Source organism: Carassius gibelio, chromosome B8 (genome assembly GCF_023724105.1).
Source record: "Carassius gibelio isolate Cgi1373 ecotype wild population from Czech Republic chromosome B8, carGib1.2-hapl.c, whole genome shotgun sequence".
NCBI lineage: Eukaryota > Metazoa > Chordata > Actinopteri > Cypriniformes > Cyprinidae > Carassius > Carassius gibelio.
The window spans coordinates 13,423,427-13,451,176 of record NC_068403.1 but is presented as its reverse complement, the minus strand read 5'-3'; the positions used below and the strand labels follow the sequence as shown (position 1 = coordinate 13,451,176).

Here is a 27,750-nt window from a genome sequence, read left to right as displayed (position 1 = left end):
CATAATTTGATAAACAGAAGCTTTCCCCTGTACTAATCAAATTGAGCTCACGTTCATACGTGATGCAGCGCTGTAAGGGTTACTGAGGCGCTGGAGCATCATCATCATCATCCTCCCATGGGCTGTGTCGTCTTCCGATTGTCACAAGATGCAACAGATCTTTTCCAACAAACTGATGACACCGTCTCATCCTCCGCCAAAAGACGATTTGGCCTGATACAGATGTAAAATCAAAGTTATCATCGCATCGCAGAAATTATTCGGCAAGATTGAGCTTTTATTTTAAACTCACTCGTTGAGATTAAGGAATAATGCGCGCGCAGCTGACAGCCGGGTGTGATTTAATAATTCAACGACAAGGTGACGAGAATTTTGAAAGAGATCAAATGGAGAGTCATTTTTAGGGTAGTCTGACTTTTATTGGAACTAATTATTTTTTCTTTGTAGATACAGTGAGAAATGCCTGAACGCGCGTAAATGATACGCGGACGGTTTGCTCGTGTTTTGGTGTTTACTAACGTGCCAAAGTGTCCATGAATGAAGAACAACGCAAGCATCCACCCATAGACTGAGAATCTCGAAGAGTTTCTGCGTTAACAGGTGGTTCTTCGCGCCTCTGATGGTCATGTTGACGGCGGAAACTCTCTACAGCTGTTCGACTTTCATAACTGACGACAGCCTCGCAGGTTTAGAAAGCCAAGAGAGTTAGCTACTAGGTAAAAGCCTCTCTATCTAAATAAATCTATGATCAGCTCGGTGTGTGTTTCGTCGTACCGCGGGCGCAAGTCAGGCAACAAACCTCCTTCCAAATCATGTCTGAGGGAAGAGATGGCCAGAGGCGAAAACTCGGACAAAATCATCATCAACGTCGGCGGCACGCGCCACGAAACCTACAGGAGCACCCTTAGGACCATACCGGGCACGAGACTCGCCTGGCTCGCCGACACGGACCCCCAGGTGAACCCCCAGGTGAACCCGGCTTCAGACACGGGACAAACGCCCAGTGCCAGCGAATTCTTTTTTGACCGACACCCGGGCATATTCGGCTATGTGCTGAACTACTACAGGACCGGCAAGCTGCACTGCCCGGCGGATGTGTGCGGCCCTCTGTTCGAAGAGGAGTTGGCGTTTTGGGGCATCGATGAGACTGACGTGGAGCCCTGTTGCTGGATGACCTACCGCCAGCACAGGGATGCAGAAGAGGCGCTGGAGATCTTCGAACCGCCAGATCCGGAGGACGCGGAGGATGATCAGGACATGCCCAGACGCTTCGGCATTGAGGACAGCCCTGACCGCTCCACGGGATGCTGCGAAGTTTGGCAACCAAAAATATGGGCGCTCTTTGAAGATCCATATTCATCGCGTGCAGCCCGGGTAAGGGATTAGAATGCATATTACACATTTCTTTGTGTAATATACATTCATTCTCTTTTCCTTTTCAACAAATAGTCAAAGAGGAGATACATAACCTTTATCAGAGGTCAAAATAAAAATCACATGAGTTTATTTTTTTCTGTTCATTGTAACAATATAGGCTATACGCATATAAGCCCCCCTTTAGAACCTTTATTTAAGAGTTTACCGATACTTGACAGATTAGTTTTGTTTAAGATAGTTTTATTTAATATATCAGTTCCCCAAACCTGTATACACTCTTATGACAAAACTGGGGCAGTACCCTTTTAAAAGGTACACATTTGTAAATTATTACTGCTATAAGGTGGACATAAGTATGTTAAAGGTACATATTAGTACCTAAAGTATACATATTTCGGAAAGATATGAGATTAATAATGCTTTTTAAAAAGTAATAATGGAACACCAATTTGTAACATATTCATGGAATAAGCCATAAACTGATCATGATATGCTTCCTTAAATTAGAAACCATTTTAATGTGACTGACAAAAATTGAATTGCATCTTGCAGTATTTAGTTTCAGTTACGCACTTCTAGGTGATACATGCCAACAGGTGTTGCATTATGGCCATTAGATCTCTCAGTATTTACTCAATCTGTTAGTCAGCTTTAAATGAATGTCAGGATCATATCATCCTTCCTCTGTAGTTACCAGTGGAAACACAACTAGCTCCGACTGTCTGTTGAACTGCACCTGTCTCACAAACATGCACTCACCCAGATGCCACCTGCTCTAGTGTTAATGTCACACTCTGATGTCAGATGTGTGAAATCCTCTCTTGCTGTGATGGATGAATGTCACTCAGAGAACTTTCTGAGAGACAGAATGATTCATGATTAATTAAAACTCTTTCTGTGCCATATGCCCACTTATCAGATGTGTTCAAAGCTTTACAGCATTCAAATACATGTCTAAGTGACTCCTTTACTAGGGCCCAAGCACTGCAGTGAATTGCTCCATTTATTATTATAGGTTGGTGCTCTACTAGCAGATAAATGCACCAGAATAGCCTTTAAACCAGCCCTAGACCAGAGGATGTTTATGGAGGCCTGTGTCAGAGTGATCTTTAGAATTTGAGACTCAGTTTTAGGCAAATTCAATCTGTTTGTGTGTAAAAGAGAAAACAAGCATAAGAGAACATAGTATGGTACTTTTAAAATATCTTATTGTCAGTTTGAAGTCCATCAAATGATGGTGGGATGATGGACAGGAGTGATTCTCAGCAGGTGATATTGTGCAGCTATTAGAATAAAGTGTTTTATCCACTCACAGTCCTTTAGCTGGTTGGTTTGATTTATTTGTGTTATAATGTGCTCTGTCCTTTCTCACATTAGTCAGTCATGAATTGCTCGTCAGTGCATTTACTTGATCAAAAATACATAAAACTGTAGTGTTGTGAAATACTAGAATTTAACTCTTTTCTATTTTAATATATGTTACATATAATTTATTCCTGTTATGACAAACCTGAAATTTCAGGAGCCATTACTCCAGTCTTCAGTGTCACACAATCCTTCAGAAATCATTGTAATATGATTTTGCACTCAAGATACCATGATAAACATTGAAAACAGTTGTGCTGCTCAATAACTTTGTGATAACCATGATAAAAATAAAAATTCCCAGCATGCCTTGAACAAGAAAGTTCAAAAGAACGTAATTTTTGTAACATACAATAATAATTTGTGTCTTTGTAGAATACCAGTACAACAACAGCACAAAATAAATGTATTAAAAATATAAATTTCTTACTCATTTTATATTTGCATTTTATAGCTAATCATATCATTCATATGTGTTTCGAGGCAGATTTCAAGGTTGGATTCAGTTGTAATTACATCACAAGCAAGAGCACCCTTGGCAGAGCATACAGTTTCAGCCGTAATAAGCTGTTTAGATCGGTAATGTGAAAGCTTTTTATTGAAGGGCTTAATCTCTGTTACAGTATTGAACCCTGGACATTTGGCTACTTAATTTTGACAGAGAAATCAATTTCTTTCCTTAGAGAAAATTGGAGGTGATTAATTGCTTTAGTTGCTTGTCAAAGAGGTCATAAACAACAACAACAACAAAAAACAACAATGCTGTCATACAATGTGTTTCTTTTCTTCAGGGTGTAACAGACATCGGGTTTCATTGATATGCTGTGTGTTTGTCACAGCTGAGCTGCTTTGATTGTTAACAAATACACAGCTGAGCCATTGCTGTGTGGCCCATCATTTCTTCATCATTATTAAGCTAGCTGCTTGTTTTCCTAATTAATTTAGATGATTTGTAGCATACAGGCCTGACAGACTTAATGGGAATGAAAGAAAACAAGTAATCGGGAGAAAGAGGTGAGAGAGAACAGCCTTCTAAAGAATAAACCTCTCAGAGGAAACAAGATGACATTATATTCCAATTGTTCAGAAATGACTGAGCAAATGGTTGGGCTTCTTGGACCCTGCTATTCTTCGGCTCTCTCAATTATCTCTGCCTAGAGAGCATTATGTGCTGCAGGGCTAATGTTACCATATACTGACGGCTGCTCAGGCCATGCAGCTAATACAGTTAGCAAGGAGGAAAAGCCATCGTGGCTTTTATTAATCACAGGATCCAAATGAGATTGAAACATGCAAAAATACCACTTTCCTAAAACGTATTTTCCCCTTGTTTTCCAATAGAAATATCAACAATTACTTTAATTGTTCAAATTAATAATTCAACCCATATGCAGGCTAGTCTAAGAATTAAGTAAATTAAATGGATAGTCAACTCAAATATGAAATTATTTATTTATTTACTCCTAAAAAATTTTGTCCATACAAAAAAAAAATAATAACAATAATTCTTTTGTCCATACAATGAAAGTTTCTTTCAAAATATCTGTTTTTTTGTTCCACATAAATAAGTCATAAAGATTTGGAATGTCCCTTTAACCTGTTCTATAGCAGTTGACATTTGCTGGAGGTGTCTCAGTTGTTTTTGTTGGTTTGGTGAGTGTTTGCATGTGTCGTGAAAGCCCTGCCTCATAATTACAGCATTACATTCTCTCCGTCATGGTAATTAATCACTCACCGGGTAATTGGCCTAGGGCAGACACTGTCTGGATGTGTCGGACTAGGCATTCTGGTGGCATGATTTTGAATGGTGGTTGGATATTAAAAACTCTAGTGGAGGAATTATGGACTGAACTAGGTCTGCATGATTCAGGAGAAAGATTTGGCCAACAGTGTGGTGCAGATATATGAAAATGACTAATAATTCTTATATGATTATGATTAATATAAATACTACTAAAATATATCAAACAAAAAAGTAAAGATAATTGTAACAACACTATTTTATTATTCATATAAAAGGAGTGTTTAATAATAATAATAATAATAATATTTATTTTACATAAAATATTTATTTTGCATAAAATATTTATTTTACGGGAGACCTGTTAAAATGCTGATAAAAATCTGGGACTGCAATTTCTAAATTTTCATACAAACTAAGCTATCCAAAACTGAGTCCATGTCTTTAATATGAAGTGGAGATCATGGAGCAGGATTTACTGCAAACTAATGCAAGGTGCTCTGATCACAGTGCTGTTCTTCACTATGAAAACATGCTTCATATATGTGACCTTGTATGTGAAGTAGCATGGCTATATTTGCAGCAATAACCAACAATACATTGTATGGGTCAAAATGTTCGTTTTGTTTTTCTTTTATGCCTAAAATCATTAAAACAAAGATTGTGTTCCATAAAGATATTTTGTATATTTCCTACCGTAAATATCAAAACCAAATTGCTAAGGACTTCATTTGGACAATTTTAAAGGAGATTTCCCCAATATTTAGATTATACATACTTTAAGCTTCAGTCTGGATCCAGAACACCTGAGAAAAGATGATGCCAAACCCTCAGAGGACCTCAGATGTTGCCAACCGTGAAACAACATACAGAATTACCAAATTTTGCTATAAGTTTGATTGCATCATATAATAATTGCTGTTAATAGTGTTCATCATCTATTTGATTACGTCTTTTTTTACTGTAGAGGAAGTAAAAATACATCGTCTAGTTGCAAATTGTAATCTATGAGATTCTGTGTACTGTTTTTTTGGTCCAATAAGTAATATATCAGTCTTATCCGAATTTAATAGGAGAAAAATAATGGTCATCCAATCTTTTACATTTTTAACACACTCTGTTAGCTTAGATAATTTAGAAGATTCATCTCGTTGAGATATATTGTTGAGTATTATCAGCATAACAGTGGAAATTAATCCTATATTTTCTAATAATATTACAGAGTGGCAACATGTATATTGAAAATAGTAGAGGACCTAGGACAGATCCTTGTGGCACTCCATATTTTACTGGTGATAAATGAGATGACTCCCCATTTAAATAAACAATGTGGTAGTGATCGGACAGGTAGGATCTAAACCACATTAAAGCCTGCCCTTGAATACCTGTATAGTTTTGTTATCGATCTATGAGTATGTAGTGATCTATGGTGTCAAACGCAGCACCATATGTGAATTTTGATAGCACTGTACTGTATATTGCTCAGCCAAAATGCAGTTACACAAGGCTTTGCAAAAGTATTGAGACCAATTCTCTGATTTAATTGAAAAGCAAATTCAACCTTAAAGTGTATTGTTACTTTTCTAAGCAACGTAAAAATGTATACATAGACTTTTGTCTGCTGTTAAGAAAAATGTAAAATATGCAACTGCGTAAGTATTCGTGCCCTCATGATGTCGAAGATCTGAATTTATACAGGTGTAAATAATTGCTTCTAACTAAAGGTGATTCATTGCAATAACTGTTTTATTTTCTGTATAACATAGCACAGTAGACATGATTGAATTGCTCTAGATTATGAACACTTCACTGAACTTAAAAAAAGACTAGGAATGAAATGTTTGCAAATGAAGCTCTTGCTTCTTAAATTGCCGGTTATTCTGTTGTGGTTTGGTTGATTTTACATCCTTTTCTCTCGGTCTCTCCCTCTCTCTCTCTTATTCATTCACTCTCTCTCTCTCTCACACACACACAGTGAAAAGGTTTTTTTTTTTCTTGACCATTGTTGTATTGGCTTTTTGGGTGGGTGTTATGGCCTAAAATGATTTATCATTACAAATTGTATTGTTAAAGGAGTTTTTCAAGATATGACATAGTTTGGTCGAAGTAATGTATAACCCTAAAAACCAGGTAATTATTAAAAAAAAAAAAATTATGATTTATTTCCTTGAATGTAATTAACAAAGAATGAGATGCAAATAGTGTAGGAATATAATATGTACATAATGGTCATCTTTTGGACAACTGTCAAGTTAGCAGTCTTCCCCATGATTGTGTAGCCTACAGAACTAGACTGACAGACCATTTAAAGGCCTTTGCAGGTGTTCTGAGTTAATTAGCTGATTAGAGTGTGGCACCAGGTGTCTTCAATAGTGAACCTTTTCAAAATATTCTAATTTTCTAATTTTCAGATACTGAATTTGGGATTTTCCTTGGTTGTCAGTTACAATCATCAAAATTAAAAGAAATAAACATTTGAATTATATCAGTCTGTGTGTAATGAATGAATAGAATATACAAGTTAACTTTTTGAATGAAATTAGTGAAATAAATCAACTTTTTTTATGATATTCTAATTATATGACCAGCACCTGTACAATATACCATTCAAAAGCTTAGAGTGAGTATGATTTCTTTCTTTCCTTTTTTTTTAAAGGGGGGGTGAAATGCTCGTTTTCACTCAATATCCTGTTAATCTTGAGTACCTATAGAGTAGTACTGCATCCTTCATAACTCCAAAAAGTCTTTAGTTTTATTATATTCATAAGAGAAAGATAGTCTGTACCGATTTTTCCCGGAAAAACAACAACCGGTTGGAGGCGTGGCGTGTGGGCGGAGCTAAAGAATCACGAGCGCGAGTAGGCTTTTGCGTTGAGAGCGTTTGGAAGCTGTGACACAGATCCAGAGGCTGAAATTTAACAAGAGCAGCATCAGCAACGACGTCTCTATGTGGTATGTACAAAAACTTTATTTATTTGCTTAGCGGTTTTGGAAAATGACTAAGTTCCACTTTATGTCGTCTTTTTTTTTTTTTTTTTTTTTAGCTGTAAGTTACATGTGGAAAGTGCAGTTTGATGACAACATTGCATGTTGTTTACTTGATTTGCTTACACGCTGATATCTAAGCTAACAACACAGAGATATTTGAAGCAGTTTTACTCACCGCATGCGGTTCCAACACACGATCGTGACCCTTTTTCGTTGGGACTGCATTATCCTTAAGAAATAAACGATATGCAAATCCGGCGTCAAACTGGGCCTTGTTTGTAAAACAAGCATCTTCGAAATGCAGGGAACAAACAAAAACACTTGCACAACTCCGTTGATGCTCTGTAAAAATAAACTCCATCCACTGGTCCCTTAATGCTGTTTTTTTTTTTGGTAATCTGTGCAGGGTTGTCTTGCCCTGGCAACCAAAAACACACTTCTGTGACATTTCGCCACGCTCTCGCTCTGATCAGTGAACGAATGTGCTCAGCCTCTCAGTGCTGTGCTATATGGGAGCGCTCACTCTTCCGGAACAAAAAAACTCCTTCAAACGTACAAATTAATTTTTGAAACTTTGTCCATGTTTAGCATTGGAATCCAACTCTTTAACAGTGTAAAAAACTCAGTATGCATGAAATAGCATTTCACCCCCCCTTTAAGAGATTATAAAAATTTATGGTTTTATATTCACTATTATAGGTGTCAGACTTGGCAAGTTAATTGAAATTAAGAAATATATTGTGATTAAATTTTGGCCAAATTGTCCACCATTGTCTCCAAGGACCACTTTTATAAAGAATATCTCTTTGGGTTTGAGATATTAGTCTTTGCAGCTTTAGGTATCTTATCTATTCACGAACAGCTTGTTACACTCCAAATAGAAAGGAAAACTTCAAATGGCATCACTGACCCTTTAAACAGTGACTTACACACTGAAATGTCACTGCAGTTTGTTGGCAAGGTGCTGGATTTAAAGAACCCCCCCATTTATTGTAATTATGTAATCTTGACATCATGTAAACTGTATTCGAAAAAAATAAATCAAGTCATAAAAGAGACCGTAAATATTAACGTTTAAACAGAAGACTCGAGCGCATATTCATTGCTGTATGTATCTTTCTAATAAAATTCACAACAAATTTATACCTGCACAAGTTGGTCCAGGAATGCAGTGTGCAGTGCTCTGCAGTCTGAGCCTTATATGAGCACAATGACAGTGTGTAAATAAAGGACTTGTGTCTCCAGCACTTTTGTTGTTCTGTGCCACAGTGTATGAACAGGATGGCTTTGTCTGTTTAGAAGTGGGGTAAACCATTTGGCATTTAGATAAACCAAAATGTAGATATCCTTTCTAGGCTAAACTTGCTCACAGACCTATACTCACAGCCTGCTGCCGTGAGACGTTCACTGCAATGTTTTGTAATGTTGGAGCTGATTGTGTTTGAGAAAAACACTTATGTGTTTGATGTGAACACCACCAAAAAAAAATTATGTTTATTATTTATAACAATGAAGAATAAAGATGAAAAAAATCTTTTAAAGTAACTTTGAAATTTAACATTAACTTTGCAACCCATTTTATTTACAGGATGTTGTATTTCTGAGGGAAACAGGATATTAAATGAGAAAAGGGTTGGTGACTTCAGTAGAAAAAGGGAAATAATAATATTAGTGGAGCAAGTGATTACATTTTTAAGAAAGATTATGAATGTAAACCTTATTTGTTGTTTGTAATAATGTGCACTGATGAATCATTCACAACAGTGGCATGGCTAAGGGCCAGGGTGGAACTCACTTACTCGGATTGAAGGCCGGTCCACCCAATCAAATCAGATAGATTTTTTATTACATATTTTTTTTTGTGGGAAAGAAAAAAATAACCTGCATAAATGACAATAAGAAGAAGAACATAAGAACTACTTGCTTGTGTAAATATTAGGGGTGTCAATATTAACGATGCATTGCGTCGACGTGGACGATTCTGCATCGATGCAGTAATAGACCATAATCGATTATAGCCTATGATGTCATTCTTATATGCAATGGTCACGCAAGTACTAAATATGCACTCTCAATTTTTAAATCGGAGCTTGGTTTTTTTCCGCATGTGGCATGTATGTGCACCAGAGTCAAATGCGGAGGCCTTTATTGCACAGAATATGCGCTGTGAGACACGTGCTCATTGCTTTGCAGTGCTTCCATTCGCTGTTGTTTTAGTCTTTTACTTTAGATATGCTTTAATTTCTGCCGTTTGGAATGCAGTATGTATTAGATGCACGAAACTCACGTACTGACAGACTTTCATGTGCGCCGAGTTTGTTTGTTCTGAACCTCGCGGCTGTGGTTAAATGCACTTGCATTTACTTTTTTGATACGAAATTGATGTAAACACAGTCAGTTCTGTTTTCAGAACAGGACAAAACATCTGATATGTAGAAGTAGATATGTGCATTAGTGTAAATGCAGTCTATTAAAGCTGCCAGTGTCTATGATCTCATCATCAATAATCAAACGGCAATAATGCTGAGAAAAAAGAAAAACCATAACTATGATTATGTTTAAACTTTTGATTCTAAAAGCACTCCCAAATACTGAGCAAAGTACTTTTTGTTAATCACTTTGTCTTTCCCCTCTTATTACTTTATATTTGCTTATATCTTTTGAAGCTATATGTATTGTTAATTCTTAATGATAATTAATTATATATGAATTAACATAATTATTTAAAAAGTAGCCTGCTTATATAATTTTATAAAAATGCATAAAATAAATTTGATGTAATAGTGATGCATTATGATGCATCGTGATATCGAATTGAATCGAATCGTTGACATGGTAATCATAATCGAATTGAATTTAATCGTGATACCAGTGCCGATTCAAAGCCCAGTAAACATAATGAGAAGTACTAATTTCCTGGTGGATGAGCACTTTTCTTCTTGTTGTGCACTTCATTTCTATTGCGAATGGTAAATGCTAGAGCCTGACTAGCGCAATCCATCCAATCGGAATTTTCAAATGATGTTGGAAAAACACTGCATTATCATGACATGATCAGACTTTTGCAAATATGTGTGATCCACTATGGTTTACTAATGTTTTGTGAAGCTACAAATCAAAACATTGCCAAAAAGACATATTTGTTGTGCACTGTTTACTTTACTTTGTATTGTTTCTCTACCCGAAAAATTATGCTTGTTCTGTTTATCAGAGAATACTGAAAAAAATCAGCATGTGCAACATCACAGGAATGAATTTCATAAAAAAAAAAAAAAAAAGTAATAATATTTTACTGTATTTTTTTAAAAATCGGAAACACATAATTACCTACCCCATATTTTTGATAGTTATTTGTTTAGATAAATTCTGTAGGGTTGTCTTGTTTTTATGTTTTTTTTTATTTTTTTTTATGGATTTATTTTTGATTAGTAACATTGTTTATTTAAAATATTATCATATAGAAAACTGAAAATATAACAAAAAAAATTGTAGATCCTAGAGGGGACAAATATTTTTTGCTTGTTGAATTGTTTTCACAGTTACCTTGCACAGTGACAGGCTTGTATGCACTGAAGAAATTCAAGCTCGAGGTCAAGGAGGCCAAGCGCAGAACAGCTTGATTCACAATTTAAATTATTCACCACTTTCATTCCTGGCCCATGGTTTATCTGACCCTGACCCAAGTGCATTTTACACTTGCATGTTACTGCTGTGACACATTGTGCTGTTAAAAAACCTGCCTTGACTTTCATCTTCCAACGTTCTTGCTCTCAGAAATGAGCATTCGTAAATGTACACACAAAGCCAGTGCAGTGAAAAGCATCAAATGCACCAACACTGTTGTTCATGCAGAGAAAAGACCATCAAGTCTCTCTGGAGTAATGCTTGGCACAACAACTCATGGGCTTCTGGCTCTGGACTTGGAGTAATATGACAGACTAAATAATAGTGACTCAATTCTTCCCTGGTGTATGCGATTGCTTTCGTTCCTTACAGCCTGGAACATTAAAAAGGACAGAAGGAATTTGTTCTTGTCAGTCAAAGCTCATGTCATGGTTCACTTGGCATATGAAGCTCTGATAAGTATTGTTGTGTATTTTTAAAGATATATATTCATTGAAAAACCATTTATATGCAATTTGCTGACACTTTTATCCAAAGCAACCTACAATGTATTCAAGGTACTGTATACATTGCATTAATGCATTCTTTGAGAATCAAACTCTTGATATTGGTGTTGCTAAAGTAGCACTGTTCCCTACTACAGGATGGCAATTTCAGTGTTATGCGTTTGTAAAAGATGTTTATGTTTAAGTTCAAGCCATGGAAAAAGTGATAATTTATCAAGTCCTTGGGATTTAGGTTCAGGGACTTGCATTAACACCCCTCCCCTGAGGACTTGCATGACAGAGAGTTTATATTTATCCTTTATTCTATGATTTGAGTCTTACTGCTTTACAGTATGTTGGCAGTGTTTTTTCTTGTTTGACAGTCATGGGAGGCTTGAATTATTTTCCATGGAAACTTAATGGTGAAACAATAGGGTTTGCACATATAGGTGGTCAGGAATGTGACAGCTGCACTATGGGTAAATGTCTTTGTGAGGTGTGACTAAATGAGCTGGAGGCTGCTGTAGTGAACAGCTGGTACAGGAGACAATCTAAGTGAACACTCACAGACATGAGCGACACGTTCTCTCTTTTTAACCTGCATATTTAATAAAATGCATATATATATATATATATATATATATATACAGTCGTGGTCAGAATTATTGGCACCCTTGGTAGATATGATCAAAGAAGTCTGTGAAGATAAATCTGCATGGTTAATCAATGGTTTATTTATTTTTTAAATCACAAAAACCAAAGAATATATTTCTGATGTGCAGCAAAAGATAATTGAGCTTCACAAATTAGTGAAGTGGCTTTAAGAAAAGAGCTAGAGCAGTGAAAATTCCTATTACCACCATCAGGGCAATAATCAATCGCCAAAAAATGGAAGAGGACATGTGTCTGTATCGGCCTAACGCACGGTGAGGAGGAGAGTTTGAGTGGCTGAAGACTCTCCAAGGACCACAGCTAGAGAATTGCAGGAAACAGTTTTTGGGTCAGACAACCTAAAAAAAGTCAAACCAAACAGCTCCTACACCACATGTTGTTTGGGAGGGGTTCAAGAAAAAAAAATCAAGAAAATAAAATGCTCTCATCCAAAAACAATCTCCAGCATATTCGGTTGTTAGACACGACTGGAGCTTAAAATGGGACTGGCTTCTATGGTTAGATAGATGTAGGGGTGTGCGATTATGATGATTTTTGATTGTGTACAATAAAAATGTCTCCACAATTTGCTTTCAGAATCAGAATGAGCTTTATTGACAGGTATGTTTACACATACAAGGAATTTGTTTTCGTGACAGAAATTAGTTTTTTTGTGCTACAGCGCACATTCTATCAGCTGCAGTTCTAACGCCTCGGTCATATAGGCTAAGGCTACTGTACAATGCCACATGCATTCACAGCAGTGTTAATTCAGAGGCAGAGTTACTACGTGACAACTTAAACAGCAGCAGGAGTAAGGCATATAACCTAGCCTAATTCATTTCTTAATATTGTTTGCCAGAAACCCCAGTCTATCAACTTGATCTGGATCAAGTGCAGCTCTCTTTTTATTTACGATGTTCCCCGCAGTGGAGAACACAAGTTCAGAGCACACAGACATGCCTGGCTACTAGCTATTATTCGCTTGATTTGGTCATGGGCCTATGCTACAATGCGTCTAGAGTGCCCTCTACTGGATAAAATGGCAAAAAAAAACAAAAAAAAACAAACAGTCTAATCCTTGACTGTAAAAAATGAGCTACGCATGGCATTTTAAAAACCGGATATTTTATTTATAGTTCGATTACGGATATTTCACGTCATGTTCGAATGCATATTTGAATATCGAATAAAAAGTGACAGCCCTAGTTTACATGTAGACTCAATTTGGTTATGTCTAAATTGAAAGTAAACAGTTGAGAAAAAAATGTTTACGTGCCTGTATATTAGATGCGTGTGGGTCTTAAAGGGACAGTTGGCCTATTAAACATGCAGCCTACTGTCAATACTGTCAAGGGGTAGATCACCCTAAAATTTAATTTCTTTCATTATTTACTTACTGTCACATTGTCCAAAACCTGTGAAAGGCTTTATCTTTATAATAGGAAAATTAGTAATTGCCTGTAATGCTCAGACAACTTGCAAAATGGTAAAACCAACATGACAAAGAATTGCTGAAAACGTGATATGATATTTTTTCCATATCGCCAACTCCTAGTTAGTAAAAAAATTGCTTTTTAGTAACAAACACTCAATGAAATATACCACCAACAATCAAGAATCTCACAAACACACAAACACTATAATTTGCTGTTATACTCCATATAACTCCATATACAAGCCAGAAACTAAGCCTTTTTTTGCACAGGCCTATCTAAAGGGATCACCTAGTGATCAACTGTAAAAATAACAAATTTTACCTCTTCCCAAAAGGGAAAACCACAAACAATCAAGAATGCATGATTATATGGTGTCATGGCTTTGCAATAAAAAAATGTCGTTATAATGGAAGTCAATGGGGCAAAAACAGCCACCAACAATAAATGAGGGAGAAATTTTTTGAATCTAATGCTCCACAAAAACTAATAATGCATCAAAGCCAATCTTGTTACTAATCTTTGACATGCCCAAGACTGTGATAAAAGGTAAAAAAATATCCAGTCCACAATCACTTTTTATATTGAAAATGTGTAATTTTGCGGGGTTTTTTCCAAAATCAGTGACATCATATGAACTTGGTAATTAAAGAGTTAAAATCTTGTATTTTTTTTTAAACATTTGGTAGTTTTGATCAGGACTGAGGTTGATTAATATATTTATGCCAAAAAATTAGAAGATTTATCTGATACATTTTTACAGCAGTTTAATTTAGTAGATGTTTTCATCCACGAACATAACGAAAGGGTAGTGAATTTGCCCGCAGTGTATTATGTTTTTGAAAATTTTCAAAGCATTTTCCCAAAATATGTGTCAAAATAAGATTTGTCACCCAAAATCATTCCATTAGCTGAAACACAGAGAGAGTTGTGGCCAAAATAAGACTCAACACCACCCCCTAGTGGACGAAAACGTTCCCAACAACGCATAAGGGTGAAGATTTACACAATATAACTTCAACTTTTGTATTATTCATATTTGTCATAGATAAAATCCTAAATCCGAAACATCTGGAAGTGTAGGCACACGTTTATGGAAAAGTGTGCCATTACACCATTACATCTTTCATGATGTACCCTGAAGATTTCACTATATGTTATAGTGAAAAAAGAGCTTAAGTGTTAATTCAGCCAGATTGATTTCAGTGAATCACTCATTAAAAATAGTTATTTCATGATCAAAATGAACCAAGTATATCCCACATAACAATCATTGTTTATTTTTATGATTAATACTAAATGCCATATGGCCTTCATGTTAATACATTTTTAGCACAGTGTAGCAACCGGCACATAAATTGTCTGTGCTTACTACTGTTACTGTAAAAGATCTTAGCTCATATTTTCATATTCTTGCTTTTATGCATAATTCACATTTGGAAAATGCTGTAGTGTTCACTTTGTATGCTGCAGCATGCAAAACATGGTGCACTGAATACATGTGAGCATCTTTTGTTTAATGAAGTAATCTCAATAATAGGATGTCTTTATGATGCGTGTTCTGTCATGTGATATAGTGCTGGATAAATGTGTGTAATGACCCATCTGTCCAGCAATTTACAACTCCACTTAAACTGTTTGTATTCAGCACTCTGAAAGGTTTGGTTAATGTTGTAACAACAGCACTCTGCAGGGTGCCAGAGCACCTCGACTCAATTATTTCCCCATTTGCTCATTAGAACACAAATATATTTAGCTAAAAGTCCCTTCCTATGGAACAATGCCTAACACATTAAGGAAAATATGGTGTTTGTTCAGAATTATGATCACGAAGAGCCGGTATGAATGATGGTGCTAATGTAAAGGCCAAAGACAATCATTTATTAGAGTTTTAATAATTGTTATAATTTAGTGTGAATATAGTAGTGTCCACACCACAGCTATAACAACATAACATGCAGGAACAATATTGTTGGTATCACTTTCAGATTGTTTTTTTATTTATTTGTTTTATAAACAGAGGGTAAACAGGTGTGGATGCTAATATAGTTATCGTTATAGACTTATAGTTATATTTTAAAAGTCGTCTTATTGTTAATGGGCCCTTAAATTAGAGAATGCTGCAGAACCATTGATTTTTTTTTGGTGAAAATGTAAAAAAAAAATGAAGAAAAAATAAATGTGTTTGGAGTTTGGAAACTTTTACTTTACTGTGTTAATTAAAACATTGGTAGCACTTCATAGAGACAAATTCTCAATATTAACTAGTTGCTTATTTGCATGCCTGCTATTTACATATTGGCTGTTTATTAGTACTGTACTTATAAAGCACATATACCCAATACCTAAACTTAACTACCTAACTAACAATTAATAAGCATTTAGAGTTTATTGAATCAAAATTTGTACCTTTTATTTGTAATTGTTTGACCAAACATTGTAGACTTTAATTATATAACTAATATCATGGCCCCAAATATCAATTTTAGCTTTAAAATTAATAAAAATTTTACACTGAACAGGCTCAACATCAGTAAATGGTAAGTGATTTTAAAAGTTAAAAGGATTAGATTCAGGCTTGTTATTATTGCTAGAAAGTTCTCCTAAAGAAATGCCTTTTAACACAGATGCCCTCGCTCACTCTGCCCACATACTGTACGTGCTCTCATATAATTACCACATTTGCATTTTAGCTGCTGAAAAAAGATTCATGTGTTCCTGAATAGGAGTGAAATTGTTGCTGGTGTGAATCAGAGGGCTCTTCTCTTGTTGTGACCACTTTGCCATTGATTAAAGCTGATTCAAGTACTCCATACAGCACTTTAATCAAGGGTGAAATGAAAGGACTGCTGAAGTTCCCAGTTCCCGTTGCAATGTTTTATTTAAGGTCATATTGAGTTCTCTATTTTTTTGCACAAGTGCATTGTATAAGTTAATCTAGGCTCATTGACAATTTGAATAATGTCTCTGTACCTAGTTTCTTGCAAAACTCGTTATTCCTTTATGATTGCAGAGGCAGATAATCGATTAATAGACTTATTTTCATGTCTTGCACAATACTATCTTATGACATCGACACTTTTGCTGTGGTGCATGATTTGTAAACAAAACACATGAGCTCAAAGACTTATAGACACAAGCTAAAATGCCATGATTGCTTCAGCCAATGTGTTTTCATCTTAAAATGAAGTGCCTTTAACATTGTAAGGGTCTGTTTTAGTGAAGGTTGATTTCAAAACACGAAAGAGCATTAACCTTTTAGTGCCATTAAGCAGACATTTGACTTTAAAAGTGTCACATGCAAGAAGTACTGAAATGTAATCTTGCAAAATACTGCTTTTAACCATGTAACCATTGATTGCTGTAAGTAATGTTGTCTTTGCATAATTCTGCTGTTATCTAACAGGAAGAGTGTGTGCACAGATATGCTTTATTACATAAAGGAAAGGAAATGTGTGCCTTTTCATTCCCCACAACAGGAGGAAGTGTTCTATATGTAGGGCCCTATGAAATTAAAATTCCATTTTAATTTGTGTAGACTCAAAGTCAAAGCCATGTCTGTTTATTTACCAAAGGGTTCTTGACCTGAAAAAGATTGAAGATAGATGCTCTTAATGCTCTATGATGGTTTATTAATCGCACCAAATCTTGAATCGGCAGCCTGCAGTAATACTGTAGATTAATGAATAGTTAAACCGGTTAAAAGTGATTCTATCACAGTCTTCATTTACAGTTTACTGCTCCTGTGAGGATGTGTGTAAACATACCCATGGGCTTGTATCTCCCTCAGCATGACAACGAGTATCCAACTGTGTGGTGCTGGTGTGATGCGGTTGTTATGGTGACCCCCCTCCCCACCCCCGCTCTTGTCCTGTATCTAAATCTTCACATCATCCTTATCTTTCAGTTACTAAAAATAACAAAATCATTAATGACTCTGTCTAACAGATTTGCCACTTTCCACATATTCATCTAGGCTGCTGCTTTCAGATGACGGCTGACAATTTCCAAGGAATTTAATTTGAGCTAATTGAATTGTTTGATCCTAATGAAGGAAAAAGAAATGGCCTCTATTTGTTGTAAGTTTTAAGATAACACTGTATGTTAACAAGGAAGTGGACTTGTATGACTTATCTGATAAGGATGAGGAATGTGAAAGAGTTTTGGCTCAGTGTTTTTATGCCTTGTAACAACATCAACAGCCTATTAATGTATTAAGCAGCTCATTAAAAAAAGAACATTAATATCTATTAAATAAAACAAGTTAATTTGACTCAAATATGAATTAAAGTTCACTTAATGAAAAAAGTTATGTGAACTATTAAACAGTATAATCATGCTTTAGAGTGTGTAAGGAGATACGTTTTTGAAATTACATGTTATAAAATGTGTTTTTGCATATGATTAATATAGAGGTGATCTGTTAGTGTTTTTTATGTTGGGTCAAAGGGGGTTTCTGTTTTGTTGGAGGTTTGGGGATTACCTTTTTGTCAAGGAGAGCCTGTGATTAGGTCTAATGATATGATTATTTTTTGCTAACATAAAAAAATTTAATGTGTATTATGTAAACATTCATATTTTTAAACATATTTGGTTTAAGACAGTTCAAAATGAAAGGGTTAATTTGTTGGATTTAACCGTGGGTTAAAGCAAAATTTGGGTGAAAACTATAAATATGAATCCAAGCTCAGAAAACGACTTGTTTCAGATTTTGTCACATTATGATGTCATGGTGTGACAATAGTAGTCCTCCTCTGCAGAATCATGGCCTACTCCTTCATCTTCGTATATTTAGCCCCGCCCATTGTTACACATTATTGCAATGAAAATAGAGTGAAGAGCAATACAGGATCACTGGACTAAAAATGATCCTAGGAAAGAGCCTATTTATTTTCAACTATGTGGATGTCTCAGTAGAGCATTCTTTGTTTGTTTGATACATTACAGTGTACACTGTTACACATTCTTTGGTAAATCAGTCACAGTTTCGCTGCAGGTGTGTTGAGACCAGTTGAAGCTAAACTCTGCAGGACGCCGGTCCTCCAGGACTGAGTTTGGTGACCCTTTGGCTTCTGATATTTATGATTCATGTACAGTTAGCTGTTCATTGTCTCAAAATAATTTATTGTTGTTTATGCATCAGTAAATCAAGCCATTGACTAAACATGGTCAACTATACATTTTTTCTCTCAAATGTTTTTAAAAATTTGTTATTTAAATTGTGATTAAATTATAAATATGAAGGCTGGAGCTATCAATCACACAGTGCGAGTTAACGCAGTCTACACTGCATCGTGGATCTCTTATTTGTATAATTTTTGCATTGTTATGATAAAAACATTTGTGAGAGTGCAAAAATCAAGATGAAATGATGATATTGTTGCATTCATGCACTCAACTGTTTGTCATCAGCTACAATACTCAGTGCTGCAAACTTTCATTGATGGAGTACAGTAGATTTTAATATAATCAACATTTTTCATGATTAATTTATCTCAACAGCTGTGATAGTAAAAATGCAGCAAACATTTCCACATGTAATACTTATTTCATATGCAAAGCCAATTCACAGGGCTAAAATCAGGATAGGAAATGTCTCTTTATTTCTAAATTAGAAGTGTAAATTACATGCATCTCAGGATACATTATGAAATAATAAAAAAATGCAGTTCATGACCAGTTTAATGGAATTTGTAAAAATTTTTTAATTGAGACGTGTTTAATTTGTGGTCTTATCTTTCAGGTAATTGCCTTTGTCTCCCTGTTTTTCATCCTGGTGTCCATCACTAACTTCTGCCTGGAGACCCATGAGGTCTTCAATGAACTTCGTAATGTCACATCTACAAATACTGAAAGCAACTCCACCATGACCTCCGTCATCTCGAAGATGGAGATGGAGCCCAAACCAGTGCTGACGTTGGTGGAGGGAATCTGCGTGGTGTGGTTTACCTTCGAGTTCCTGGTCCGTATCATATGTTGCCCAAACAAACTTCTCTTCATCAAGAACCAACTAAACATCATTGACTTTGTTGCCATCCTGCCCTACTATCTGGAGCTGAGTTTGGCCGGCGTCAAATCCGAAGCTGCCAAGGACGTCCTTGGCTTTCTGCGAGTGGTCCGTTTTGTGCGCATCCTACGGATCTTTAAGCTGACTCGACACTTTGTGGGTCTCAGGGTTCTCGGCCACACCTTGCGGGCGAGTGTGAATGAGTTCTGTCTGCTCATCATCTTTCTGGCGCTCGGGGTGCTCATCTTCGCCACCATGATCTACTACGCCGAACGTATTAGCGCAGATCCCCAAGACCCTAGTGGCTGCAACCACACGCATTTCAAGAGCATTCCCATCGGCTTCTGGTGGGCTGTGATCACAATGACAACAGTAGGCTATGGGGATATGTACCCTAAGACGTGGCTGGGCATGATGGTCGGTGCATTATGTGCGTTAGCAGGTGTGCTTACCATTGCCATGCCAGTGCCCATTATCGTTAACAATTTTGGGATGTACTACTCATTGGCGATGGCCAAGCAGAAGTTGCCCAAGAAGAAGAAGAAGCACAACCCAAACCCACACATGGTGATGAACTCTGCCTCGTTTGGGAAGTCTGAAAGCAACTCACCAAGGAACAGCACACAAAGTGACACTTGCCCCCTTGCCGCGGAGGAGAACCTTGGAAGAAACCGCTCAGGTAGAACATGAGGATTTCAACGACAATAGTGTTTTCTGAGAGACAACAGTGAGATGAAGTCAGTTGCTTGATAAAATGAAGCTAAAGACCCATATGTATATATGGGATAGTTGGCCCATTTAAATGTAGAATTATACTGGGAATAAACTTTGGGAATATCACAGTATTAAATATATGAATGTGGATCATATTTTACTCATATTATAACGAGCTTAAAAAAAGTTTCAAAAGTTCTAAGGTAAATTTTCCATTGATATTGACTTTGTTTTCAGTTTCAAGCATAAATCTAACAAAGGCTTATGCCAATTTGTGTTTATTTGCTGCAAGTGAATTGTCATGAACACTGACATCCATGTTTTTGTCTTGTTGTCAGATTCAAAGCAGAATGGTGATGCTACGGTAACTCTTTCTGAAGAGGAGAGCTGCAGTCTGACCCAGCCGCTCTCTCCGGGCGAGAGGTGGACGCTTCGATGCTCACGCAATAGAGACAAGCCCATGAAAGAGGCAACTTGTTTCCTGCTAAATTCTGGGGACTTTTCTTGTGGAGCTGAACCCACCATCCACACAGGTAAACAGGACTGCTATAGAGTTTGAATCTCACTGATAAATTCAGAAATGTAAAAATATGTTTTTTTTGGTTCCCAAATGTTGCTTCCTATGCCATCTCCACACAATTTTTTAAGTTAAAAACATAATTTTGGTACACTTCAAAGAGAGTTCCAAGAAAAGTGGTCCAAGTCATTTTTCAGTGTCTAAATTAATTAATCTGGCAAGGCGCCACAGTCTAGGAAATTAAAAGGAAACACTATATATATTTATTTATTGCAAAATGATCAATAATTAGGTCTTGTGTCATTAATTTGGATTTTTCTCACAACAAATAACCAAATTATCCTGCTTATTTTTTGGATAATTGGATATGAAGTATCGATTTGCATCAATGTTATTTTATTACATGAAAAACAAGAGTCAGTAGAGTGGACATGAGGAACATGAAACTGTCAAAGCTATACAGGAAATCATTCCAATGTACAGTTTAAGAGTCTATATAAAAACATTTGACCACAGAATGCCACAATTGACTTATTAGAAAAAGTATCCGGAGCACAGTAAAATAAATTTATTTTTTTGTCAGACATGTTATTCTGTAGCTGACATTTCAAAACTGGGAAAAATAGACTGATAACAGCACACAAAACAAGAGAGCATCACGACTTCTGCAAACCCAGCATCCTGCATTACTGGATGCTGTCACGTCAGACTTCGACTCAGCCTCGGCCCCCAAAAGCTCTGACAGGTTGCCTGCAGTCTATTTCTGGAGATAATCATTTGATCACGAGCTTCTTAAACAAACATTCCACCTTTTACATCCTAGAAGCCCCTCTCTCCGTTTGAAGGAGCAGAAGTGCTGCTAATGTAAAACAGGAGCTTATTATCACCTGTGACTGAACAAGACAGCTTATAGTTGGGAATAATCATCTGAAATCCGGTTCACTAATGAGTAAATTAATTAATATTTCCATAAATGAATAAATTAATAACTAAGTCCAATGATCTCATCTAGTTTCTTATCTTTGTTTTGATTTCCCTCTATTTTTGGAAAATTCAAACAGAGGTCGTCTAAGCCCTTCAGACATTCTGTGACGGTTGATTTGTCATTTGTGTAAAAAACCGTGCAATTTTCCTCGCTGATGTGGAGACCGAGATGCACTCTGGGAATCAATGAGGGGCAGAGCGACAGCAGCTGTGGTCCTGTCAAACAAACAGTGATTACAGGCAATAATTCCTTCACCAGACATAGCAAAGATGCTCCATCTTTGGAAATGTCATCGCTGATGTTAAAAATAAATATGTGCGAATGATCCATAGATCATAAACCTGTGGCATTTCCTCTGTTTGTTTATTTGCGGTGTGAAACAATGATGCCAAAGACAGATAATAATATATAAATGAAGGTTGGTTTTTTGTACCACACTGGTAAAATTAAACTTAAAGGGTTAGTTCACCCAAAAATGAAAATTATGTCATTAACCTCCTGAAACCCGAGAGATTGCCTGTTGTGCATTTTATAATTTTTCTTGCTATTTGGGATATGTAGGACCTAATAAGTATAATACCTAAAATTTGTTTTTGTACAGGAAGTAGTTTTCCCAGAAAAAAGATGTCCTCATGTGAGGACAGTGGGTCTATCACGATGTGAAATGATGCAAGCAGTTTCATTCACTTTGCAAGCACAGATGCACATTGCATGTCATGCATCGCACACAGGATTTCCCAGTGCAGCCTTGTGCTCTGCATTCATGCATTTCATTTAAAAAGTTATGTTATGTCCTCGGCAGAGGACATCGGGACTCAATTTCTAAAAAAAAAATGAAAAGACATGAATGAAAATGCATAGGCAAAAACAATAGATTTTTTTAAATCACCAATAAATTTTTAATGTTCAAGATTTTTTTTTTTTTTTTTTACCAAACTTTGTATAAAGATGATTCTCAACTATGGTATAACAGAATAATTCAGTATAACATTTTTCTTTCTGCAAAATGTGTGTAAAATTACCATTAATGGGTTTTCTAATTATATACAATGTATCTATAAACTAAATCTAATTTGCATATAAATGTGTTTTTGGGGCAACATGTAATGAAAAAAGAAGTGTAATAATGTGAGTAATAATTGTCAAGATTTTCATAATAATATATAATATTTCATAGAATATTGAAATATAATTTCTTTCTCTATTCATTTGTTATGTCTCCAAAAATGCGTCATAAGCATGCGTTTAGTCCCGGTGTCCTCATCTGAGGACATGTATGAAATCAATGTCCTGTTTAGTAACGGAAAGTCATATTTTGATTTGAAACCCCATAACATATTTCTGAGATGTTGATTTATGACACAGAATTTAAAAATTAGACAGATTTAAATGATAACTACAATATATTATAGAAATATTATCATATTTCTATAAGAGTGTCACTAAATTAATTTCAGACATTTTGATGACCAAGGAGAGGGAGTGGTCATGTGAAACATCCAATCATTTGGTATCTCTGAAAAGCCCTGAATGTGCTCTGTACAGGACATCCAGATCTAAAACTGTGGCATGAACAGACTCAGAGAAATTCACAAAAATATAATGTCCTCATATGAGGCCACAGGGTCTCAAGAGGTTAATAATATTTTTTCAGTAATGGGGTAATCTAACTAATTACTTTTCCCTTCGTTATAACACCATTAACATTACTGGACGTTAAATGCAGTGCGTTACTATGCATTGATTTAATAAACTATGTAATCCGAACTCACCCCTGTCTCACACAGCGACTGAGGAGGTGGGTTAATAAAGAGATAAGCGATTATGATTGGCTAAGGCAGTGTCATGTGTTTCATTGTAGCCATTCAGAGCCAGTGTTTTTACGCCAGTGGCGCCAAACATGCACACATGCGCGAACGCGCGCGCACCCTAGCACGCAACAGCTACACAAAGATTCGCAGCAGAGATGGCGAGTCAGGAGCAATCCGATGAAAAGTTGGCATTTTCAAGGTGGAGATATAAGCACTACTTTAAATTCATTGTGGTCAAAGGCAAGAACTTGCATGTAATGTGTACATGTAATGTGATACACACGCATCTACAAAGCTAGTGGCTTTAGTAGTTATGTACGAACACCTGTCTGTTCTACTCATTTTAACTGACTTGTGAAAACTGCAAAACTGCAAAAAAAAAAGAAAAAAACTTTTATATACAGCAACGCAAATAGTTACTTCCCCTGGTAACGAGTTACTTTTATTATAGAGTAATTCAGTTACTAATTCGGTTACTTTTTGGAACAAGTAGTGATTAACTATAACGAATTACTTTTTTAAAGTAACGTTCCCAACAGTGTTAATAACTCGTTCCAAACGTGGATTAATGTGGATTAATGCTTATTGGAAACGAGAACCGTTTCAAACAATTCAGTTCGATTTGGTGAACTGGTTCAAGAAGAACCGGTTAAATCGAATGATTCGTTCGCAATCCGGACATCACTACACTTCAGTGTTGTGAACTCGCTCACTACAGACAAGGAAGAGAAGACAATGCTGAATAAAGTCATAGTTTTTGTTATTTTTGGACCACAATTTATGTTTGATGCTTCAGCAAATTCTAACTGACCCTCTGATGTCACATGGACTACTTTGATTATGTTTTTCTTACCTTTCTAGACATCAATGGAGGGAGCTTCAATGGAGGGACTGAGAGCTCTCGGACTAAATCTAAAATATCTTAAACTGTTTTCCAAAGATAAACGGAGGTCTCGCTGGTTTGGAACGACATAATTTTCATTTTTGGGTGAAATAACCCTTTAATTCAAATTTTGTTGTCATCGAAAACAAGTCTTAATATCTTATTTTCTAAATTCAGTTATCTTGTCTTTTATTTATTTAGCATATTTAGATTTTTCACTGGAAAATTAAAAGAAAACAAGATTTTTTTTTGCAGTAAGGCAGAGTCTCCTTGGTTACTGTCTTCTCTCATAAATTCTTTTTTAAGCCAACTTTTTTCTTGATTTGTGTGTAATTATGTGGCGAGCCAGTCATCCAGCACTGAAAGGCATCATCTGCAGCAGTCCTGAGTTACGGATCTGCTTCTGGTCCCGAAAGGCAACTCAACTTAATTGCTGCTAATAGGTTTCCATTAGCAACATGGACAGACCCCAAGGCTTTCCCATTCTCTGGGTTCACTGCTGGGCCTCTGAAAGGCCACAAGTCTTCTCGTTTTAATAGGCAGGAATTTTTCTCTGTAGATAAATGTGCAATGCTGGTGTCTAATGTTTTGATTGATTCAGTGATCCAAATCCCACTATATGTCATTGTAACATTGTCTTTACATTTCAAAGTTAAAATAGTATAAAAGTCTTAATAAGACTTCAATTTTGTTCCATAAATTTACTAATGCCCCTCATTGAAATAGTAAGTTAGATTCAACTTGTTTTCTCTCTGTGTCTTTGTTTCAGAGAGCTGTAAAGATGCGCTCACATCCCCAGCAAACTACACTCAAGCAGAAGTCACTACCCTGACCTGAGGGGGTTTTGTCCTGATGGGACGGGTGGGTCACTCATTCGGGATGCTCACCAATCTCTCGTCTTCTCATCAGTCATGCATCGTATTTCTCAGTCAAGAATATTTCTAGTCATGTCATCATGTATTTCTGTCCATTTGAAATGCTGCCAGGCATGTTTTTGCATGAGAGAGCATAAGTACTTTTGGTCAAAATGTAACTGTAATATATTTTTGGTAACACTTTCCAAAAAGGTGTCATTTGTTAACATAAGTTAATGTATTAACTAACATGAACAAACATTGAACAATTAAATATACTGTATATAAAGCTTTGTTAATGATAGTTAATAAAAATACAGTTTTTTATTGTTTGCTCATGGTAGTTCATAGTGCATTAACTATTGTTAACATACAAATGATTAGATTTTAATAATGCATTAGTGAATGCTGAAATTAACTATGATTAATAAATGCTGTAGAAGTATCATTCTTTTGTAGTTCATGTTAACTAATGTAGTTTATTAATAAACCTTATTGTAAAGTGTTACCACTTTTTTACAGTATTTGGGACACCGAAAATCTTAAAGTAATGATGTCGTTTAAGTCCTCATTAGATCAAATTAGAATCATTTTGAAGCCATTAAAATGCTAGTTTAATGCTAAGACTTAAGACTAGACTTTTTTTTAAAAGGTCAAACACTCAAACCCTTTAATATGTCCTTCTACAACTTCATATTTCATTGAGGAAATAGGTTTAAAGTCTTCTCTCCTCATCAAATCTGCCTTTATTTGATCAAAAGTACAGTAAAGATAAAATACGGAAATACTTTCCCTAGTCAAACAAGTAATTTTACATAAAGTACATAAATATGTGTATTTGTAGTATACTTAGAATTAAATAAATGTTTTTGTTTTGTTTTGTTTTTTCACTAGGGATGACAATTAAAAAAAAATGTGTTTTCTATTTTAATATACACCTAATATATCTAACATTTCCTTTACTGTGACTTTTGATCGATGAAGTGTGTCCTTAAAGCGTAAAAGTATTTAAAAAAAAAACCTCCAAACTTATGAAACAACAGTGCATATGAAGATCTGTAAAGCATTTCTCTCCGCATGATTCTCAGCTTGTCTTTATTTGGACAAAAGCAGAAAGCGGCTTGTGTCTGTACAGTATCGTTCCAGAGATCACAGGCCAGCTAACATGACGCTAACCCTTATATAAGAAAGGCCCATTTATCACTGTACAAAAAACTGCTGAACAAGGATCTTCAAGAACAGTTTTCCAAAAGTATTTTAATTAAAAACGCCAGAGGGAAATACAGTTTCAGTTTTTCTTATAAAGAAAAGATTTTCAACAAAGCACAGTGGCAGCTGAATGCTTTCGTAACCATCGTTTTCTGTAACCAAACTACATGAAGTCCTGCATCTGAAATCATCAGCCCTTTATATTCATAACATCTCTGGTTGAGATGGGACCAACTCAGAAATCTTTGTTCTGCAACGTTAGTTCACTGTAATCGAACCTTCTTTTGCAAGTACACGCTGTATTACCTGTCCAAGTTGTGCCTACTGTCTTGTAATACTACTAATAATTCTAATAATAATAATACAAAAAAACAACAACTTTAAAATATTTTGTTGTTAAGAGGCTCATATTGTTGAGATGTCAATCATGTTTGCACACACACACACACACAGATAAACTTCTGCGAGATTTTTTCCAGCTTGTTGTCTGCCATAGTTGCCTTATGTTTCATAACAACAGAGTTCAAGTGCAACACCATGCTATTTAGATCAGAAAATGTAAATATCAGTACTACTGTATGTAGCAGAGTATCAGTATCTAGCAAGAAGATGCATTCACTGTCTAGTTATACAGATTGTTTTCATAATGGTCCAGCAGTATCTGCCTTTAGCCAGTAAACGTGAGTATGTTTGTGTGTTTCAGGGATGATGTAACATGCTAACAATGAGGCTCTTATACTAATAGATGATATGGTATACTGAAAAAAAGGTACAAAAGCACTGGGGCAGTACTTAAAAGAAAAAAAAGGTAAACCTCTGTACCCTATTTACCACTAAAGAGCTCGTTTTAATATCTTAAAAGTACATATTAGTACCTGAAGTGTACATGGTTGTGCCTAAATTGTACATTTTGTTACCTTTTAAAAAGGTACCACCCCAGTGACAACTTTTGTGCCTTTTTTTCTGAGCATGTACAGCATTGTAACTTTTGGATGAACATGTACTATGTTATATGTCTAAAGCAGCTCATATCTTGTATTTTGTAGGCATGTGTGTCCATGCATTTCTGCAGGAATACAAATAAAATCAAATTATTGAACTGA

General features: G+C 35.8%; 1 protein-coding gene across 2 annotated transcripts; it reads left to right on the top strand.

The window, feature by feature from the left end:
* Positions 1–11: 11 nt before the first annotated feature.
* On the top strand, positions 12–27,750 carry kcnc4 (potassium voltage-gated channel, Shaw-related subfamily, member 4). 2 transcript variants are annotated; one of them, XM_052563811.1, is made up of 5 exons: positions 12–360; positions 454–1,374; positions 19,411–20,353; positions 20,727–20,921; positions 25,354–27,750. In XM_052563811.1, the coding sequence occupies exons 2-5, from the start codon at positions 745–747 to the stop codon at positions 25,419–25,421; spliced, it is 1,836 nt and encodes a 611-aa protein (XP_052419771.1). In that variant the 5' UTR covers positions 12–360; positions 454–744; the 3' UTR covers positions 25,422–27,750. The 2 variants fall into 2 exon arrangements, with proteins under 2 accessions (XP_052419771.1, XP_052419770.1); XM_052563810.1 differs by having other exon boundaries at positions 12–1,374.